This window comes from Anser brachyrhynchus, assembly GCF_964034855.1.
Source record: "Anser brachyrhynchus genome assembly, chromosome: 3".
Classification (NCBI taxonomy): Eukaryota; Metazoa; Chordata; class Aves; order Anseriformes; family Anatidae; genus Anser; species Anser brachyrhynchus.
In genome coordinates this window covers 95,091,487-95,107,828 of record NC_137696.1, presented here as the reverse complement: position 1 = coordinate 95,107,828, position 16,342 = coordinate 95,091,487, and the positions used below count along the sequence as shown (strand labels likewise).

The window sequence follows — 16,342 nt, the reverse complement described above, 5'->3', positions numbered from 1 at the left end:
CTCCTCCTTAACTTGGTGCCTAAGTTAGTGTGGTCCTTACCTCAGCAGGGATCTGTAAGCATGACTGCATAATAACTAGAAATGCTTTATTTTGTAGTGTCCTTGCTAAAGAAATGCTTTGTACAGATTTGTAGGTGTGACTACAGGCAACTCAGATTAAGTAATAATTATAGCCACATTAAGTTAAAGAGTCCTATCAATCTTCCCTCTAGCTTGATTAACCAGGCAAACAACTAAATGTAATATTCTCCTGGTAGACAGATAACTTCATTTGCCTAGCTCAAGCTGATTATCACTTTTTTTGGTCAAACTGTTAAGCAGATTTGAGATGTTGCTTCTACTTTAAAATATTCGGATTTGGTTCAGTAATGGTTTTCCCCCTTATAGGAGTACACTTTTGGAATCCGTCTCCAGCAGGTTGATTCAGTAACTCTCATGCATTTATCATACCGATTGTCATCACATGTTGAAGATTTATATAGTCCTGTACATCTCAAAATATTTTCTGAATAGTTGGTGCTAAGGGAAATAGACCCAGCAATAATCTTGATTTTGGGTGGGAGGTGTTGGTCAAAGGATAGTTTGTTTTCACAGTTTTTCAAAAACAATGTTTAAAATAATTTTGAAGGAGCTCAGAACATTTTCCTAATGAATTTGTGTGGCTTGGGATGTATGGAAAAGCTGTGTTTCTATTATTTCCTAAAATACAGGCTTTTGAATGGAAACTTTCATTTTTTTTTCCTATGCTCCTTCAGTGTTTTATGATACCAGTTTTATTTCTTGCTGTCTAAAAGAAACAAATAAGAAGCTTGCCATCAAATTCTGTTTTTCTTTTTAAACAGCTTTATTGGACATTCACTGGGTAATTTAATAATCCGTTCAGTGCTCACAAGACCTCGATTTAAATATTACCTCAACAAACTTCACACCTTCCTGTCTCTGTCTGGACCACATCTTGGTACCCTCTACAACAGCAGTGCTCTTGTTAATACAGGTATAGTATTATTATTGGTAGTATAAGTTTAGGGAAGGTTTTGTCCTTGAAACTCATCTAGCAGTTATATGTAGTGTGCAGGGTTATAAAAGTAAAATATCGATAGAAGGATGTGCAGAAGATGGTTGACAGGAGTTTTCCATTATGTTTGATTCAGACTTTTTTGTTACACCTTAAAGAAACTCCAGTTTTAATGTATTGAATTCAATTTATAATAAACTGAATTTTAGTATACTTAATCTGCAGAGTAAGTAGGTAATATACAGTAAAACAGTTCTGAACCATTTGTACTGTATTTTCTCTCAAAAATATCTTGCAACCTTTTCTTATATTAATAAAAGAGAAAAGGCTGGATGCCCATGAGTTATCCGGTATGTTCCTGCAGATGCGTGTCTCATCAATGTCTGTTTTTCTGAAGACTAAATATAGCTCTAGGAGAACTTGTAGAAAATGCTTTTCAAGTAAATTCTAGAAAATATTTTCAAGTAGCATACAAATTTAAAATAAATAAAGGATGAAAATTTGTTTCTGAGTTTACCACCTGCCTTGGAGGGTGCAGAAGTGAACGGAGTAACCCTTATTTCCAGTAAATACAAAAATGCTCATTAAACTGTTAAGCGTACACGCTCAATCATGAAGAAAATTACTTCATTTGGTGCCAGCTTATTTATTGATTGTCCAATTGCTTCATACAAAACCAAAAAAAAAAAAAAAAAGAGGAAAAACCTTTAACTCATATCGGATGGGCTTAAAAAAAGTTAACAGGAATTGATGGCTAATGGCAGTTATGATGGTACTTTATGGAAGCAGACTCTAAGATTTTAGAAAATATCAAGAAAGACCTTCAGTAAATTGTTATTAAAAAAAAAAAAAACTATTTCCCTGAGGGTTGAATCAGCACGTAAAGAAATTCTTGAGGCTATAAGGACTTGGTTGTGTGCTTTTCTTCTGCTTTGCAAGGGATGTAAGTTTTTCTGAAAAAACAGCCAGTTGACTTGCTCATTGACCAATAAAGAGGGTACAAAATCATAGAATAAGTATTAGTATGGTTTTCCTCCCAGAAAATTCTGCTTCCTTTGTTATATTCTTCTTCCTGGTTATATATGATGATTTCAGTGCTGCTTTAAAGCTTATTTCTCAGATTTCTAAAAATATGCTTGTCGTTTAGTGATATGTATTTCAACATCAAAACGTTCTAATATTCTATAAATTACTAAAATAGTTTGTACATTGCCTTATGTCTACCAGTGATATATTTTCACTTTTTGTAAGTATACTTATTTTTGTAGGAGGGCATGTACATTAGTTGAAATAATGGTCTTCATGCTTTATTATACATATTGACAAGAAAAAAGGAATAAAAATTTAAAATGCCTAAGTGTGACAGCGCTGACATGAAAAATAGAACAGTCACACCTGAGAGGCTAAATGTATGTATGTTACATACTTTATATTAATTTTCATATTTTATTTTGGATCTATACTCATACTATACCTTACACTGCAGGACTGTGGTTTATGCAGAAGTGGAAGAAGTCTGGCTCTTTGTTGCAGCTGACGTGTCGAGACCATTCAGATCCACGACAAACATTCTTATACAAGCTTAGTAAAAAAGCAGGTAACCTTTGTTAATATTGGGTGTCTTCTAAAGACCAATGTGCATAAACGTGAACAGGAAACCTAGAAAAAAAAGGTTTCCAGCAAGCTCTTGTTTCAGTTTCTTTAAGTTACTTTGGTTTTAGTTCCATATTCTTCAAGTAAGTAAACAGTAAACTGTTTTTTTTTTTCTAGAGATGGACCATTACATTTAGACTTTCCTTCCGAACTAATGAGTCTAAGTTTTGAGTGCAGCCAGTACACTGTATATGTCAGCTTCCTCTTCAGCCTCTGAAGCTAGTTATTGCAGTGTGATGAGTCAAGTACCTTCACACTTCATAAAGTTATTGAGGGTTCATTTGACAGGTGTTTTGAAATGTCTGTCAGCCAAGCAATTGTGGAGCCAAAGGTGCTCATGATGTTTTGTGGAAAATTTGGGCACTTTTCTCTGTCAAAATGTTTGTAGTAGCTTGTTACAGCTGAAATTTGGTTGCGAGCTTTGGGCAGCAAGAGACTGACATCCTTGTTCCTGTGATGTTTGATGTATTAAAACTTACAGGACTTGGAAGAAGCAGAACAGAGTAAGAATAGAAATGATAGGTATGTCGTAAACAAATCCCTCCTGTCTAAATCATGCAGCTCTTCCTTTATACAACTTTAATCCATCTGTCAGTATTTGCTGAATGAATAGTCACCCAGAGCTTATTCTACTCAAGTTCCTTAAGTTCTCTACCTCAGTTTTCCTTCGCTGTAAAAATCTTTTGGTAGGATTTTCTTTAAAGCAACCAGTGAAAAGTGAAAAAAGTTTTCTTACCAGTTGTTACAGTGCCTGCTATTCATGTATTGTAATTCATCCTGTGATAGGACTGAATGATAATTATCCAATTCTGAGATAAAAAGTGAACTTGTGAAGAACACATGGTTCGTACTCAAGCACTAGGTGCTTATTGTCATTAGTTGTGGTCTGATTTTTGTTTGTTTTTTTTAAAAATGGCTGGTGCAAAATTGAGTTTGTACTGTTTTCTGGCAAATAACATCGATGAAAACCATACCTATGTTGTGTTATGCCTGATAAATATAAACTATATGCTGGAAGAGTGATTCGTCTAAGTGACCAAACTTTGTGTTATGAAGTTGTTGTTGTCATTACTTGTTATTAGTATCTAAGCTAAAAGGAAATACATCCACCTAAACATAGATATCTGTGATTTAGAATGTGTTCATTGGATTGTTTGTGTACAAGTACGTCTACATAAGAGTTTCGTTTGTAGAATTTCCTCAGATCTAGTATACAGTTAACTCATTTAGAAAGTGAAGTCCGGGAGCATATACATTTTATTTTCAATTAAATTGTCAAGGCAGAATGACAGACAGGGTATTTTAACAATCCTCTTTATATCTTTCTGATGTACAAATAGGAATTGATTCTTAAATTGTAAGTGCTTTTTGAAATGATTGATTCAATAAATTATAGCAACTGACAAGCGATGATGATAGTGATGAACTAAGTATCTGCTTTTCTGTAGCATTTTATGAGGCGTGTCTGTGAGCTACTTTTGCTTCTCTGCATTTAATGGAGTGTTATACTTGTAGAATATTTTTAAAGTCCAATACAACTCATTTATTGCCCGGTTACTAAGTGTCTTTGTCAAAGCAGAAAGAACATTAAAAAGTTAACTTGTTGTTGAAGCAACCTTAGAAGGACCACTTTTATGTTATCTTCAAGAATTCTGAAAACAAAATAATTTTGGGGGACATGTAATAAGTTACCCTATGAAAAGAAATCTTTATTTTGAAGAATAATAGGGTGCAGCAGGAAGAAATGGAGACTTAAATATGTTGCAATTTCTGATGGGATTATTATTTAAAAAAAAAAAAGATATTTTCTTTCTCACCATGACCATTCAAAAAGTTATTAAGTTAAAACTATTTTATTTCTTACAGTTACCATCGTTGATACTTGCTGATAAGGTGCAAAATCTAAACTTATCTGCTCATTAAAAAAAAAAAAAAAGAAAAGTAGTAGGATAATTCAAAATTAAGAGAGTTCAAGTTTATAATAATTCCTGAATTTTAAGTTACTTAAAGTACTGATCACTTCATGTTGGCAGTTGAGGCCAACTTATATTGGCTTTAGCTGGTGGAAGATTGAGATTTCTGCTGTTGTTTCTTCGTAATGATATTTCTAAGAATTATCTTCTTTAACAACAATCTCCTTAAAATTTGCTTGCCATGTCTTCAGCAGCCACAATCTGTCTGGTAACTTCTGGGGTCTTGGAAATGATTGTTAGCTTCATACTGCAACAAGAAATTACAGCAGGTTGCCAGCTATGATGACACGCAAGCTGTTCAATACAAAAACAATTGTAGCAGCACAGATGAAAAAACACACGAAAATTACTGTGTTCTGTGTAAACAGAATTTCATGTTGCAGTATTAATTATTCAACAAAAAATAAGACTGGAGTTATTTGAAGTTAACTTGATTTTTGGACAGAAAAATAAAAAATATGTAGTATTATTTTCTAATTGCTTAGCTTTTAGACATTAGTATGGTCTGTCTGCTTAGTGGGGAAGAAGACTTCTTGTAACTAAACACCTAATATTTGCCATAAAACTTACAAAATGGTTGTAATACAGACCTGTCCTGAAAAGGATAACTGGTAAGTAGTGAATTATTTAGTAGTATTTTTATTAGTAGTATTATTATTATTTAGTAATATTATTTGAAACCAGTGCGTGGATGCATTGCTTAGCACAGCACCATGTTGTGATTCAGCAGCAAGTTCGGGAATTTACACAGCCTCTGATTTCTGCTTCCATTTAACCTACCACTAATCTTCCACTTACTCTGAGAATTGGGCATGCTCAAATTCTACAAGTAATACTGTACCTTCATTTTTTTTTCTAACAAAAAATGGAAGAATTAGCTAGTATATGAAATTCTAAGTGTTTATTGGCATATCACCAAAAAAATCAGAAGTTGTTTTTTTTTTCTTTTAACAGATTGAGGAAGGATATGGGTTTGATCAGGGTTTCAAATACGTTATTTTTTCAGTTGGAACACATTGTAGTTTTGGTCTGAGGAAGTGGAAAGGCAGTAGCTCAGGTAAAACTGAAGATGCTCGGCTGGTTTTGACGTTCTGATTGTCTAAGAACAGTGTTAGGGAAGCGTAGCATTTGGCTTTAGTTTGGTTTCAGACAAATCTTTTGTGTGAGAATACCTTGTTTAGAACTCCAGCACATTGTTCAGTACGGGTATTAAAAGCAGAGTCCAGTTCCATCAGCTGGTCTTTGCTGACAGAAACTTGAGCTTCTCAGTCAGCTCAGACACCAGGAATGAAGACCCTGGAGATAGATCCCAAGTTGATACAAATTTTTATAGGTCATTTGGAATTAAGGACTTCCCAAATAGAGTGACTCCAGAACTTCAGACAGAACTAGTTCTCTTACAAAGAATGTGTATGTGAGAAGCGTGCCCTGCTCAGACTTGCTTGCAGAAGGAAAACCTCAAAATAGTGTTTGCTCACGGGAAGGAGCCTGCAACGAACTTTGGAGCTGTGAGGTTTTTTTTCCTCAGCTTTATTTATGTATTCTTTTAAGTCCTGTTAGTCAGTCGTAGACTATGCCTGCATCAGCTCTTTAGTTTGGCTGAGGAATGCATTGGGGAGCAAATCTTTTCATCATCCCTGTTTGCTTCAGAGCACAGTGAGTGAGCATCAACAGCCAATGCATGTTCCAGCCACGGGACCAGACAGAGCTGGTCCAAAGTAAACTCTCCTGAAATGGGCATTATGATGGATGAGGGATTCCTCGTACCATCAGGATTGCTGTACGGTTCTGTTCCTTTTTATCCCACAGAGCTCACAAATGTGAGCACACAGCTGTGGTCTCTTTCAGGGTATTTTTGTACTTACGTAGGTAGGCTTCAATTCATGTGTCTTAGCACTTCCACAGGTCTTGGTTAGCAGAATTCTGATCTGCTTGTTTATTACATTATCTCCCCCCTTTAAAAATACATGTTTTCCTAGTCTCCGAAAGGAGGAAAGGAAAGTTGTTTGGGTTTCAGTGTATGTCCACGTTAACAACAGAAAAGCCATGAATAAGCATGGCTGACGTTTTCTGCTTTGAGATGTCTATTATGGAGAGTGAATTTTTAGGCCATGATTCCAGCTTTGTGTGTGATGTACTAACCTCACAAAATAGTGCAGAAGACTACCTGCAGGAGAGAGAGCTGCCTTTCACAGCGAGTTTCTGACGTCTCTATTTTCAGACTGCATTTTTGGCAAAGCTTCCAGATCCCTTTTTCCAGACAGGTTTGTAAAATGATAGAATTGTAGGAAATGTTTGCAGTACAGTACCTTGACAAAACGGAGAAGTTTCATTCAAGTCAAAGCAGCCAGATATGAGGCGAGCTACTGATCTAACATCAAAGCTGGCCCTGTTTTGAGCAAGTAGGTAGGATCAGATGATATCTAAAGGTCTCTTAAAACCTAAATTATTCTATTCTAGGATTCTGTGATTAGTATATTCCTAAACAAAATGGGAGCTTATTACCAAAATCAGATTGCTGTATTTTTTTTGAAGCTTATCCTAAGTGATTTTGATTTCCTTATGCTCAAGAACTCTGTGGTGTCCACAGTGTATATTGTCCATTGCAAATAATTCAGGCCTCGTTTTGAGTTAAAGGGGGGTAGGCAGAATTTTGTCATCCCTTTTGTCATGAAGTGTCAGAGGAAATCACGAGCCCATTCTACCAGTGGCATCATCTTCCATTCACTACTTGCACGTTGACTTCAGCTAGAGGGCAGACTTAGCGTTAGATTTACAGGCTCCCTGATTCTGGTGCTAGAATTTATATAAGAAAATTATTTCTCTCTGACTGTAGACAGTTTTGGATTGCCAGGTCTCTATACCTACTGCTCCAGACAGATTTTTCCACCTGACAAATTATTTGGGAAAAAAAAAGCCATGAATTTTTAAATATTCATTAATAATGACTAATGCCATTATCATTTACTGATGCACTGACATGAATGGAAAGATGGTTAAGTGATAGAAAATGCACTCTCTGTGTATGCTTAAATTAACTTTGACTGAAAATGAAGTTCCATTAGGTGATGAGAATCATCGTAAAAATTTGGAAAGCCTAGAAGAGGTTTGTTACTACAGAAAAGAACATTCTGTTGTATGGGGCAAAACTTATTATTTCAACAGTGATCTTTCACTTGGATTGTTTATTTTTCTCCAGGCCGTCTCAAACCCTGTTGAAAAATTTAGTCAGTGCTTTCTAGTTAATGAAAACATCAGTGTTTTTATAGTACTCTGCAAAAATGTGATCTGTTTTGCAGATGAGGTGATGCGATGAGTTCAAATATATTTTGTTCTGATAGAATTCAGTTTTAATCTTCTAGTATTTTGCCTAACTACAGCAATCTAAAAATGTTGGCCTAATGAGATTTTTGGGGTTAGGTTCCCAATTCAGTAGCTGAAAATTTTGCTGAACAAGTGAGATTGGTTTAATGATTACTTAGAATAATTTTATGTTTGGGCTGTGTTTTTTTTTTTTGTTTGCTTTGTTTTGTTTTTAATACTTCTGGTGTGTGTGATAGATCTCGTATTATGTCTGGTGAGTTGTTTTTTATTATTATTTTTGTTTCTTTCCAGAGGGAAAATTAAGATAAGGATCACAGGAATTAACAGAGCTTTATTCTTGTTTTCAATCTATTCTAAAATTTCCAATTTAAAGGCAGGATATATTTGAAGTCTAGGAAGTAAGTGAAAGAACAACAAGGAAAGATGACTGGTGTCCAGTTTTCACATCTACATAAAAGAAAGATAGTGATAAATTTCTTATTTGTCCACAAGTACGCTTAAGATAGGCACAGTTTAGCACTGCACACTTCCATATTAGAGATCATTCCAAGCTCATGCCCTGAGTAGTTTCACAGTCTGCTCTCAGTCTGGAGAGCAGAAAAGATGCTGTTGAACACCGTGCAGTTTTTTCTCCTTGACAAATGGTTTGAGTTGTCTCATGTTGTAGACATCCAAGGGGTTGTTGCCAGGCTCTGTATGTTTTATATACACTATTTGACTCCTTTCATTCTGGGAGTGCACATCTGTATTCAACCGTGTCAGAAAAAACAATTCCAAAGCATAAGACTTCGACATTTTTCTTCAAAATAAGCACAAAGACCCATCCAAAAAAAACATCACCACCAGCAAAAAAAAAAAAAAACAACATGAAGAATGGTTAAAGAATAAAATTCATGCTTATGAAATATCCTGTATGCCTTTTTTGTTCATACTGAAGAATTCCCTTAAACACTTAAGGAAAGATTCCTTATATTTGTCATACCTGAAGTAAAGGGAAGTCCATTATATTATTTTTATGAGATATAAGTTTTTATTTTTATGTAGACCATAAAAAATGAGTCACTGTGACCAAAAGGGGGATGCCTAATTTATTAAATTGTGATGTCCTAAGCTATTTTTGTTTTAATTCTGTTTTTGTTTGTATGTGAGGCTGAAAAGAGACTATTTAAATGTTGATTGATATAGACTGCTATTCCTCTAAAGATTCCACAGGACTTTTCTTCCTTCCTCAGGTTGATTCTAGGCAACCCACTTCTTTGTACGTTTTATATGAATTAATGCATATTTCTCTAGGGAAAGCTCATATCGAAAATACTTAATACGAGATAGGTAGATTCCCGAGGAATTTATAAAACGATTACAGATTAGCCTGCAGAGAATTCCTGTCTTTGATTCATTCCAAATGCATTGTTTTCAACTTAGCACTAGGTTTTTGAACTGGTATCTGTATCTTTGTGTAAGATTGCTGCAGTCATTTTTCATCAGATGTCAAATAAAAGATTCCAGTGATTTAGCTGATCTGCTGAGACAGTATTGTTTTTGCAGTGGTCACAGGCAAAACAAATACACAAAAAAACACAAACCAAACAAAACTAAAAAACCTCTCAAAACCACAACAGCCAAAACAAACAGAAAAACAGGATTTCATATTTGAAGAGCACAGGATTTAGTTTGGATGGATTTTCTGTATATTTTTATAGATATGCAGAGTTTTTATTTATCAATTTATTTGAAATCTGGGCAGGTCCAGTTACTTGCTCACATATCGAGGTTGTTCAGCATTGGTTTTGTAACTGACTTGGTTTGGACATGTAGCCTTCATCATACAGAGTCTATAAAACACTGGAAACTTAGGAAACAAGCTGGTAAAAGGGAAGGATTTTTTGTTGGATGGGCTGCACACCTGGGCTGTACCGCATAGATGTTCATGCTGGGCATTAATCCTGGCCAGGCTACGCTGTCGACTGGGGCATCAGTGAAGAAGACAAGGCACCATTCAACTCTAGGCTTCGTTAAGCAATGCAGAGCCTTTACTCCCTTCTGTCAGCCAGAAATTGAGCGCTCGATTCCTACATCTCCTCCAGTCTAAGAAGCCAGAGAAGGTTTTAAAACCTTCTGATTTTGGTTTAAATTTTTTGGATTTAAAACCATACTGATTTTGGTTAAATGGGAAACATCGCACTTGAGTCACGCCTGTATGAGTGTATTAAAATATGTACAGAGAAAAAGGCCAGTTCTCAAAATTTAATTACTCTGTAGCTCTGTCTTTTGTAACTAATTCTTTCTGCCTTTTCATGCAAGGTCTTATAATAAATCAGTGCCAAACTTCAGCTGTAAAATGTTTAATTAGTCTGTAGTAATTGTCAAGTGATTCATTATAATATATACTTTTTTCTCTTTTCTTGTAGGTCTTCATTACTTCAAAAACATTGTATTAGTAGGATCTCTGCAAGATCGTTATGTTCCTTATCACTCCGCTCGCATTGAGATGTGTAAAACAGCTTTAAAGGATAAACAATCAGGTAATAAATGGAAAAAGACCACTCAGATTAAAGCTTATAGGTTTTGGATTCATCCCATTTAATTTTGAGTGCTTCAGGCACCTCAGCTACGTCTTTAGACACCCTGGGCTTACTCTGTAGTAGTGGAGAAAATCTGCATGAGAATAGAATTGCTTTCTTAATATGTCCTGCAAAAGATGAGACTGAATACATTTCTAGCTTATAAACTTCATTGAAAGTTAGGTGGGACAAACACAGCCCCGGATGTGTTACTCCATGAACAGGGAAGACAAATAGCTTTCATTTTTTGAAGATGTCCAGTTGTAGCTTCTAGCACGTGGGCTTTATTTAGTTGAGGCTTAGTACTAGCAGTGAATGAAAATGCAATTTTACAATTTTGAGAGATCGTGGAATCACAGAATGGTTTGGGCTGGAAGTGACCTTAAAGACCATTTAATTCCAACCCCCTGCCATGGGCAGGGACACCTCCCACCAGACCAGGTTGCCCAAAGCCCCATCCAGCCTGGCCATCAACACCTCGAGGGATGGGGATGGCAACCTGTGCCAGTGCCTCACCACCCTCCAAGTAAAGAATTTCCTCCTTACCTAAACCTACCCTCTTTTAGTTTGAAGCCATTACCCCTTGTCCTATCACGACCCCTTGCCCAGACCGAGTCCCTCCGCAACTTTCCGGTAGGCCCCCTTTAGGTACTGGAAGGCCTCTATAGGGTCTGCCTGGAGCCTTCTCTTCTCCAGGCTGAACAACCCCAGCTCCCTCAGCCTGTCTTCGTAGGAGAGGTGCTCCAGCCCCTTGATCATCTCCGTGGCCCTCCTCTGGACTTGATTGAATACTTCCATACCCTTCCTGAGCTGGGGGCCTCAGATGGTTGGTTGTTGTATTTACAGTTGAGATATCCTAGCACACTCACATTCTAACATTATATATTGGCAAGTAAATACCTTTTACGTAGCCTGTATAATACATTAATACTGATAAGCACATTCTCACTATAAATGTACCAAGAAAAAAATGCAAAGTAAATAAAATTATTTTTCCCAGGTATCTGAGGAAATTAAACTGTATTCAGTCTTAGCAGACAAGCAGCGTAACACATGCTGTTAGCGCTCTGGAATGCATTCATTTTCAGTTCAAGGTCAGAGAACTGTGTTTGTTCCTGGTGATTCACGCAGTGCAATTTTTATTTTCCTCTGCAGGACCAATTTATGCTGAAATGATCCAGAACCTGCTTCTGCCAGTTCTTCAGAATAAGGAATGTAATTTGGTTCGTTATAATGTAATTAACGCGTTGCCCAATACGGCAGATTCGCTCATAGGGAGAGCTGCACACATTGCTGTTCTTGATTCAGAAATATTTTTAGAAAAATTCTTCCTTGTTGCTGCCCTAAAATATTTTCAGTAGAGAAAAGCATTGTAAGAGACTTGGTTATTACCTCATTAACAGATGAATCAAATAATGTGTGGTATTAAAGTATAGCTGCAGCTGTATTTTAAGAGATATTTATACTTTTTATATGGAAGATAATTTATATCATCCACACTTAGGGCTTTTTAACATCAACTTTACTTTCTAGGTAATGTGGCTGTGCAATATTTTTTTTATTTTATTCTTTTTACTTTTCTATTACTTTTTCTTAATTTGGGGTACCTGATTATTTGGAGATTAAAGCACAGTGTGTACTTTCAGTTTGTTTATTATGGGCTCTTATACTACAGAAGTCAATGTTACTTGGCTCATTTTGCAAGAGGGTTTAGATGCCAAAATTAATTGGATTTAAAAATTCTGATACGGTATTACACATTCAGTTGTCGTATTTTAGCACTGCAAGAAGTTTTAACTGGAAACACAACGAGCTGCTAAAATACTGGGTATTTGAAAAATGACTACATCCCTGAGTCTCGCAAAGACCGTTAGTGAGTTGTCTGTTCAGATATCACTACATCGTAACAGTTTTCTACAAAGTCATTATCATCATTATTAAATACGTTATGCCTGTGGGAATATATTTTCTACTGATCTCAAAAACATGTTAGTTTACATATTCAATTTTATTACTGGAACTTTAGTTTTCAGAAGCAAATGGCAACTAAGGATTTTTGAATGTTTAATGAAAGCTGCCTTCAAATAATTGGGGTTTTGCAAACTGTATTAAAATTGCTCCTTACTCTGTCAGTTCTTCAGATGAACGTGGACAGTTTTACATGGACTTCCTTGTATGTACATAAAATAAGTAAATGTTATAAATTTCTGCAATACTTTTATGAATTTAATCAATTTTTAAATATTGTTAAAATGTTTTATTGACTACAAAGTATTGTAAATAGAAACCAATACATCTTCAACTGGGACAATATTGTAAACTTTACCTGTTTAGTGATACAGATAAAATGTTTTTGATATACAGGAATGTTAAAGGTCTATTGACTTTCTACTGGTGCTGAATAGCATTACGTTTGGTTTCTCCTTCCTTCCCTTTTCTCTGTTTCAAACAATAATTCACTAAAGGTGGGGGGAAAAGGGGGTTACATTGTGCGTTCACTAATTGTAATGAACATTTTTTTGAAAAATATAAATTTGTTGTATAATGCATGTTTATTTTTAGCTTTGTGTTATTGCATCTGGTGTTAATAAAATGAACAAATGGCTCTAATGGAAGCAATTAAAGAAACTGAAATCTTCTGCGAATTACCAAAATTCTGAGGAGGCATTTTTGCATATAATTAATAATTTTGTATTATTTGAAATGAATATAGCAATAAGAGTTTATAATGACGTGGTTTTGCATTTGATATGGTTTGTTAATACAGTCTTTGTAATCCGTTTTCTTCTCTGTGGTTTCCAAGTTTCAGCTGAGCACCTGCAACTTGGCAATGTGTCCACTTAAGAGGCTTTTATTAGAGTTGGGTTAGGCAAGTGCTTATGACACAAAGATACCTTAAATACATTCCCCCTCTAACAAGGTCTAGCTTTATTAATGATTCTTATATTATGACGGTGCTACTCTGTTTTAAATATTTAAATTGTGTTCTGACATCTCGACCGTCTTTTGTTTAAGAGTATTCCAGTAGCTTAATTTTTAATATCAGTTTAGGGAGGTGGATCTCCAAAATATTCCTTGATTCACCATGATGAAGTTAAAATACTGTGAGCACGGAACTATTTAGACATTTCTGTCACTAGTGAGAAATGTTTTTGTTGGATCTCTCTGGAAATCCAAAAGTGTACGTCATGCATTTGTGATTAGCAAAGCAGAAATATTCTGCACTGTAGCCACTTTTTTTCTTGACTTCTTTTTTAATACTTGAGCCCATTCATTTAAGCAGTCTTGAATCTGGTTTGTTCTTTAAGGGAACTGGATGGTATAGAAAATCATATGATATTTGCACGTAAATTCTTCATGGAACAGGGCAAATGAAGAGAATTTCTTCTTTTCTCCCCTAATGTGCATTGCCCAGTGCAGTCTGTTTGTAGTCTGGGAGCCCTCTCACTACTGTAGCCTTTGTGGGGGCTATTTGACATCTTGAAGTCCCAAAGGAATGGCCACTACTTGTTTGTTGTAAGACAGCACTGAGTGGCATGATGACCCCAGTGTGTCCTTGAAGTGCATTTATTAACTGTATGGTATGCTTGCAGTTGCTGTCTGAACGACACATGCACTCATCCATGTTTTGGATAACTCTGTGCGTGTTACACAGCATACTCCCCCTACTCCTGCGTATTTCTACTGTCTATTTACTAGACAGAGTATAGATTCATATGCATAATTAATTCAGTGTTGTGATCCAAAGCAGCCATAAAGTGCTTCATCTCTCCCCTCTTCTGTTTTGAATCAGCTTCATCTTCCTGTGGTGACAGCAACCTCTCGTCCATGCAGGTATTGTACAACCAGGATTAGGCTGCATCAGACACTGCTTACGGAATGGGAGTTAAATATTAGGGTCTTTTCACTCCTTTAGGGAGCTGCCAGTCTCTCAATCCCTGAAGGCAGTATGTTGCTCCTGTTATTCACAAAGCTCCCTGTGATATTATTAGGACAACATTGTGTAAAATGACTGTATCTGAAATTTTGCTTGTGTGTAGTGTATATAAATTAATTCCTTGGTTTGTGTTTGAATCTTCCATCCAAATTAAACGTTCTGATCCTGCGGATCTGGATACTGATTGGGGGAAAAAAAGATCATTGTGGAAGTCACCAGGCTTTGCAGCAGAGCCCAGAATTTCCATGTTGGTGGAAAATTTATTCTGTAGCCACAAAACACTCTTCATTCCACGTTAATCTTACCAGCACAGCCCCAATCAGGTATGTTGTTCTGACAGCTAAGGTTTCTTGACTTGATCAGAAAGGAAATGCTCAGAGGGAGCCTTAGGAATCGGCACATCTGTTGGTGGCATGTGACAGTGGTGGATGTGGTGCTTTCCTGACAGCACTCATGGAAAGCTTATGTTCTGGCTTATCTGAATTGACCTGCTGGCAGAGTATATGTTAGCTCCAAGTCTTCTATTCCCTGCTTTTTAGAACAGCAAAATAAATAATACAATATTGTTTGACTCCTCCTTGCAAGGCAAGCTGGAGAGTAAGGGAGAAATGATCAGTTAATGGGGGGAGGGAAACAACAACAAACGTTTCTTTTAATCACGACATGGCAAATTCCTGTGGCACGTGCTAAATTTGTACTTACCTATGTTCAGATTCACAACCTTCTCAACCACAGGATCTAGAAATACACAACTGAGGAGTAAAATGTGCATTTTGCATTTTTACAGGAATACAACAAATAAAGCATAGAAAATAATGCTTTGAAGACCTCAGCTTATTTTTTGGTGGAAGAATAGTTCCTAACTAATCCTACATTGCTATTTTATCCTTAACATTTGGGAATGCATGTCAGCATGATTTTCATGGAATTGCTTTAAGCTCTCAGTCAACAGAGCTTACTGCTACTTGGTACCTACAGACAGCTTGGTATGAGTATTTTTAAGGTAAGGATTTCATGATAGCAAGCGCATACATGATTCGTTGTTGAACTTGTCATAGACCTGTGGGCTTTTTCCTTGCTGCTTTTGGTCAGAAGAGCATTTTTCCTGCACGAGCCACCAGTATTACTTTTTTTTTCTCTAGTCTAGAAGCTCAGCATCTTGCTGTTAGAATAAAGTAAAGCGTTTCCCATTATTTTCAGTCTCTAATGTCCAATTAACCATGTTACAAGAAGCTTATTGAGAAAATGTCACGCAGAAGGCAGTCAGTTAAATTTAATCACTTTCAGCGTGTAGGCATTGCCAGTTGTAGCGCAATAAACCCAGCAGAGCATGGCTGTTAATTTACTTTCTTAAACTGTTCAAACACAAAATGCTATTTTAGACTCCATGAATGGCTGAGTGAGTGAGTTATCTTCTGTGGCTTTGTATCTGTCGACAGAGTTTTGAATTCTCTTTTATGGAGGAGCAAAGTTAGCTGGAGATGGTTGGAGTGCGACAAAAATGTTAGTATGCTCAAAAGAAATCGATTGGAGCTAAATAACTGGAACTCCGCCCTGTATGCCCAGACGTTATCTGCTCCAGGCTTAGGTTTGTACTGACTGTAGAGTGTTCAGAGCACTTTCTCAGTGTATAGATTGGAAAAATTAAAAGATGTGGTCTGAAATACTCCTCCTGGGTCAGTGACTGGGCTGTGTTGCTCGGTTTCTTGCTGCCTTCTTCCTACCTACTCAGGTGCAGAAAGAGGTGAGAGAGGTCAAATTTATTAAATAATGAAACAATTACGTGAGGGGGGAAAAAAAGGGGAAAGGCATGGCAACCTTAAAGTTCTATAGCCTTTGATTTATGAGGACAAAGCCAGCCTGTAAATTAGTGCTGTGG

At 36.3% G+C, this 16,342-nt stretch overlaps 1 protein-coding gene across 7 annotated transcripts in view; it reads left to right on the top strand.

Moving 5' to 3' along the window:
- The window catches only part of FAM135A (family with sequence similarity 135 member A), an 83,113-nt gene extending 69,959 nt beyond the window's left edge, over positions 1 to 13,154 (top strand). For all 7 annotated transcript variants that reach the window (XR_013948133.1, XM_080584088.1, XM_080584087.1 and 4 more), the window contains 4 exons: positions 843 to 994; positions 2,502 to 2,612; positions 10,374 to 10,487; positions 11,682 to 13,154. Coding sequence is in view for 6 of the 7 variants with exons in the window: in XM_080584088.1 (XP_080440214.1) it covers positions 843 to 994; positions 2,502 to 2,612; positions 10,374 to 10,487; positions 11,682 to 11,887 (583 nt within the window). In the remaining variant the exon portion in view is untranslated. The remainder of the gene's footprint in view (positions 1 to 842; positions 995 to 2,501; positions 2,613 to 10,373; positions 10,488 to 11,681) is intronic.
- Positions 13,155 to 16,342: the final 3,188 nt, after the last annotated feature.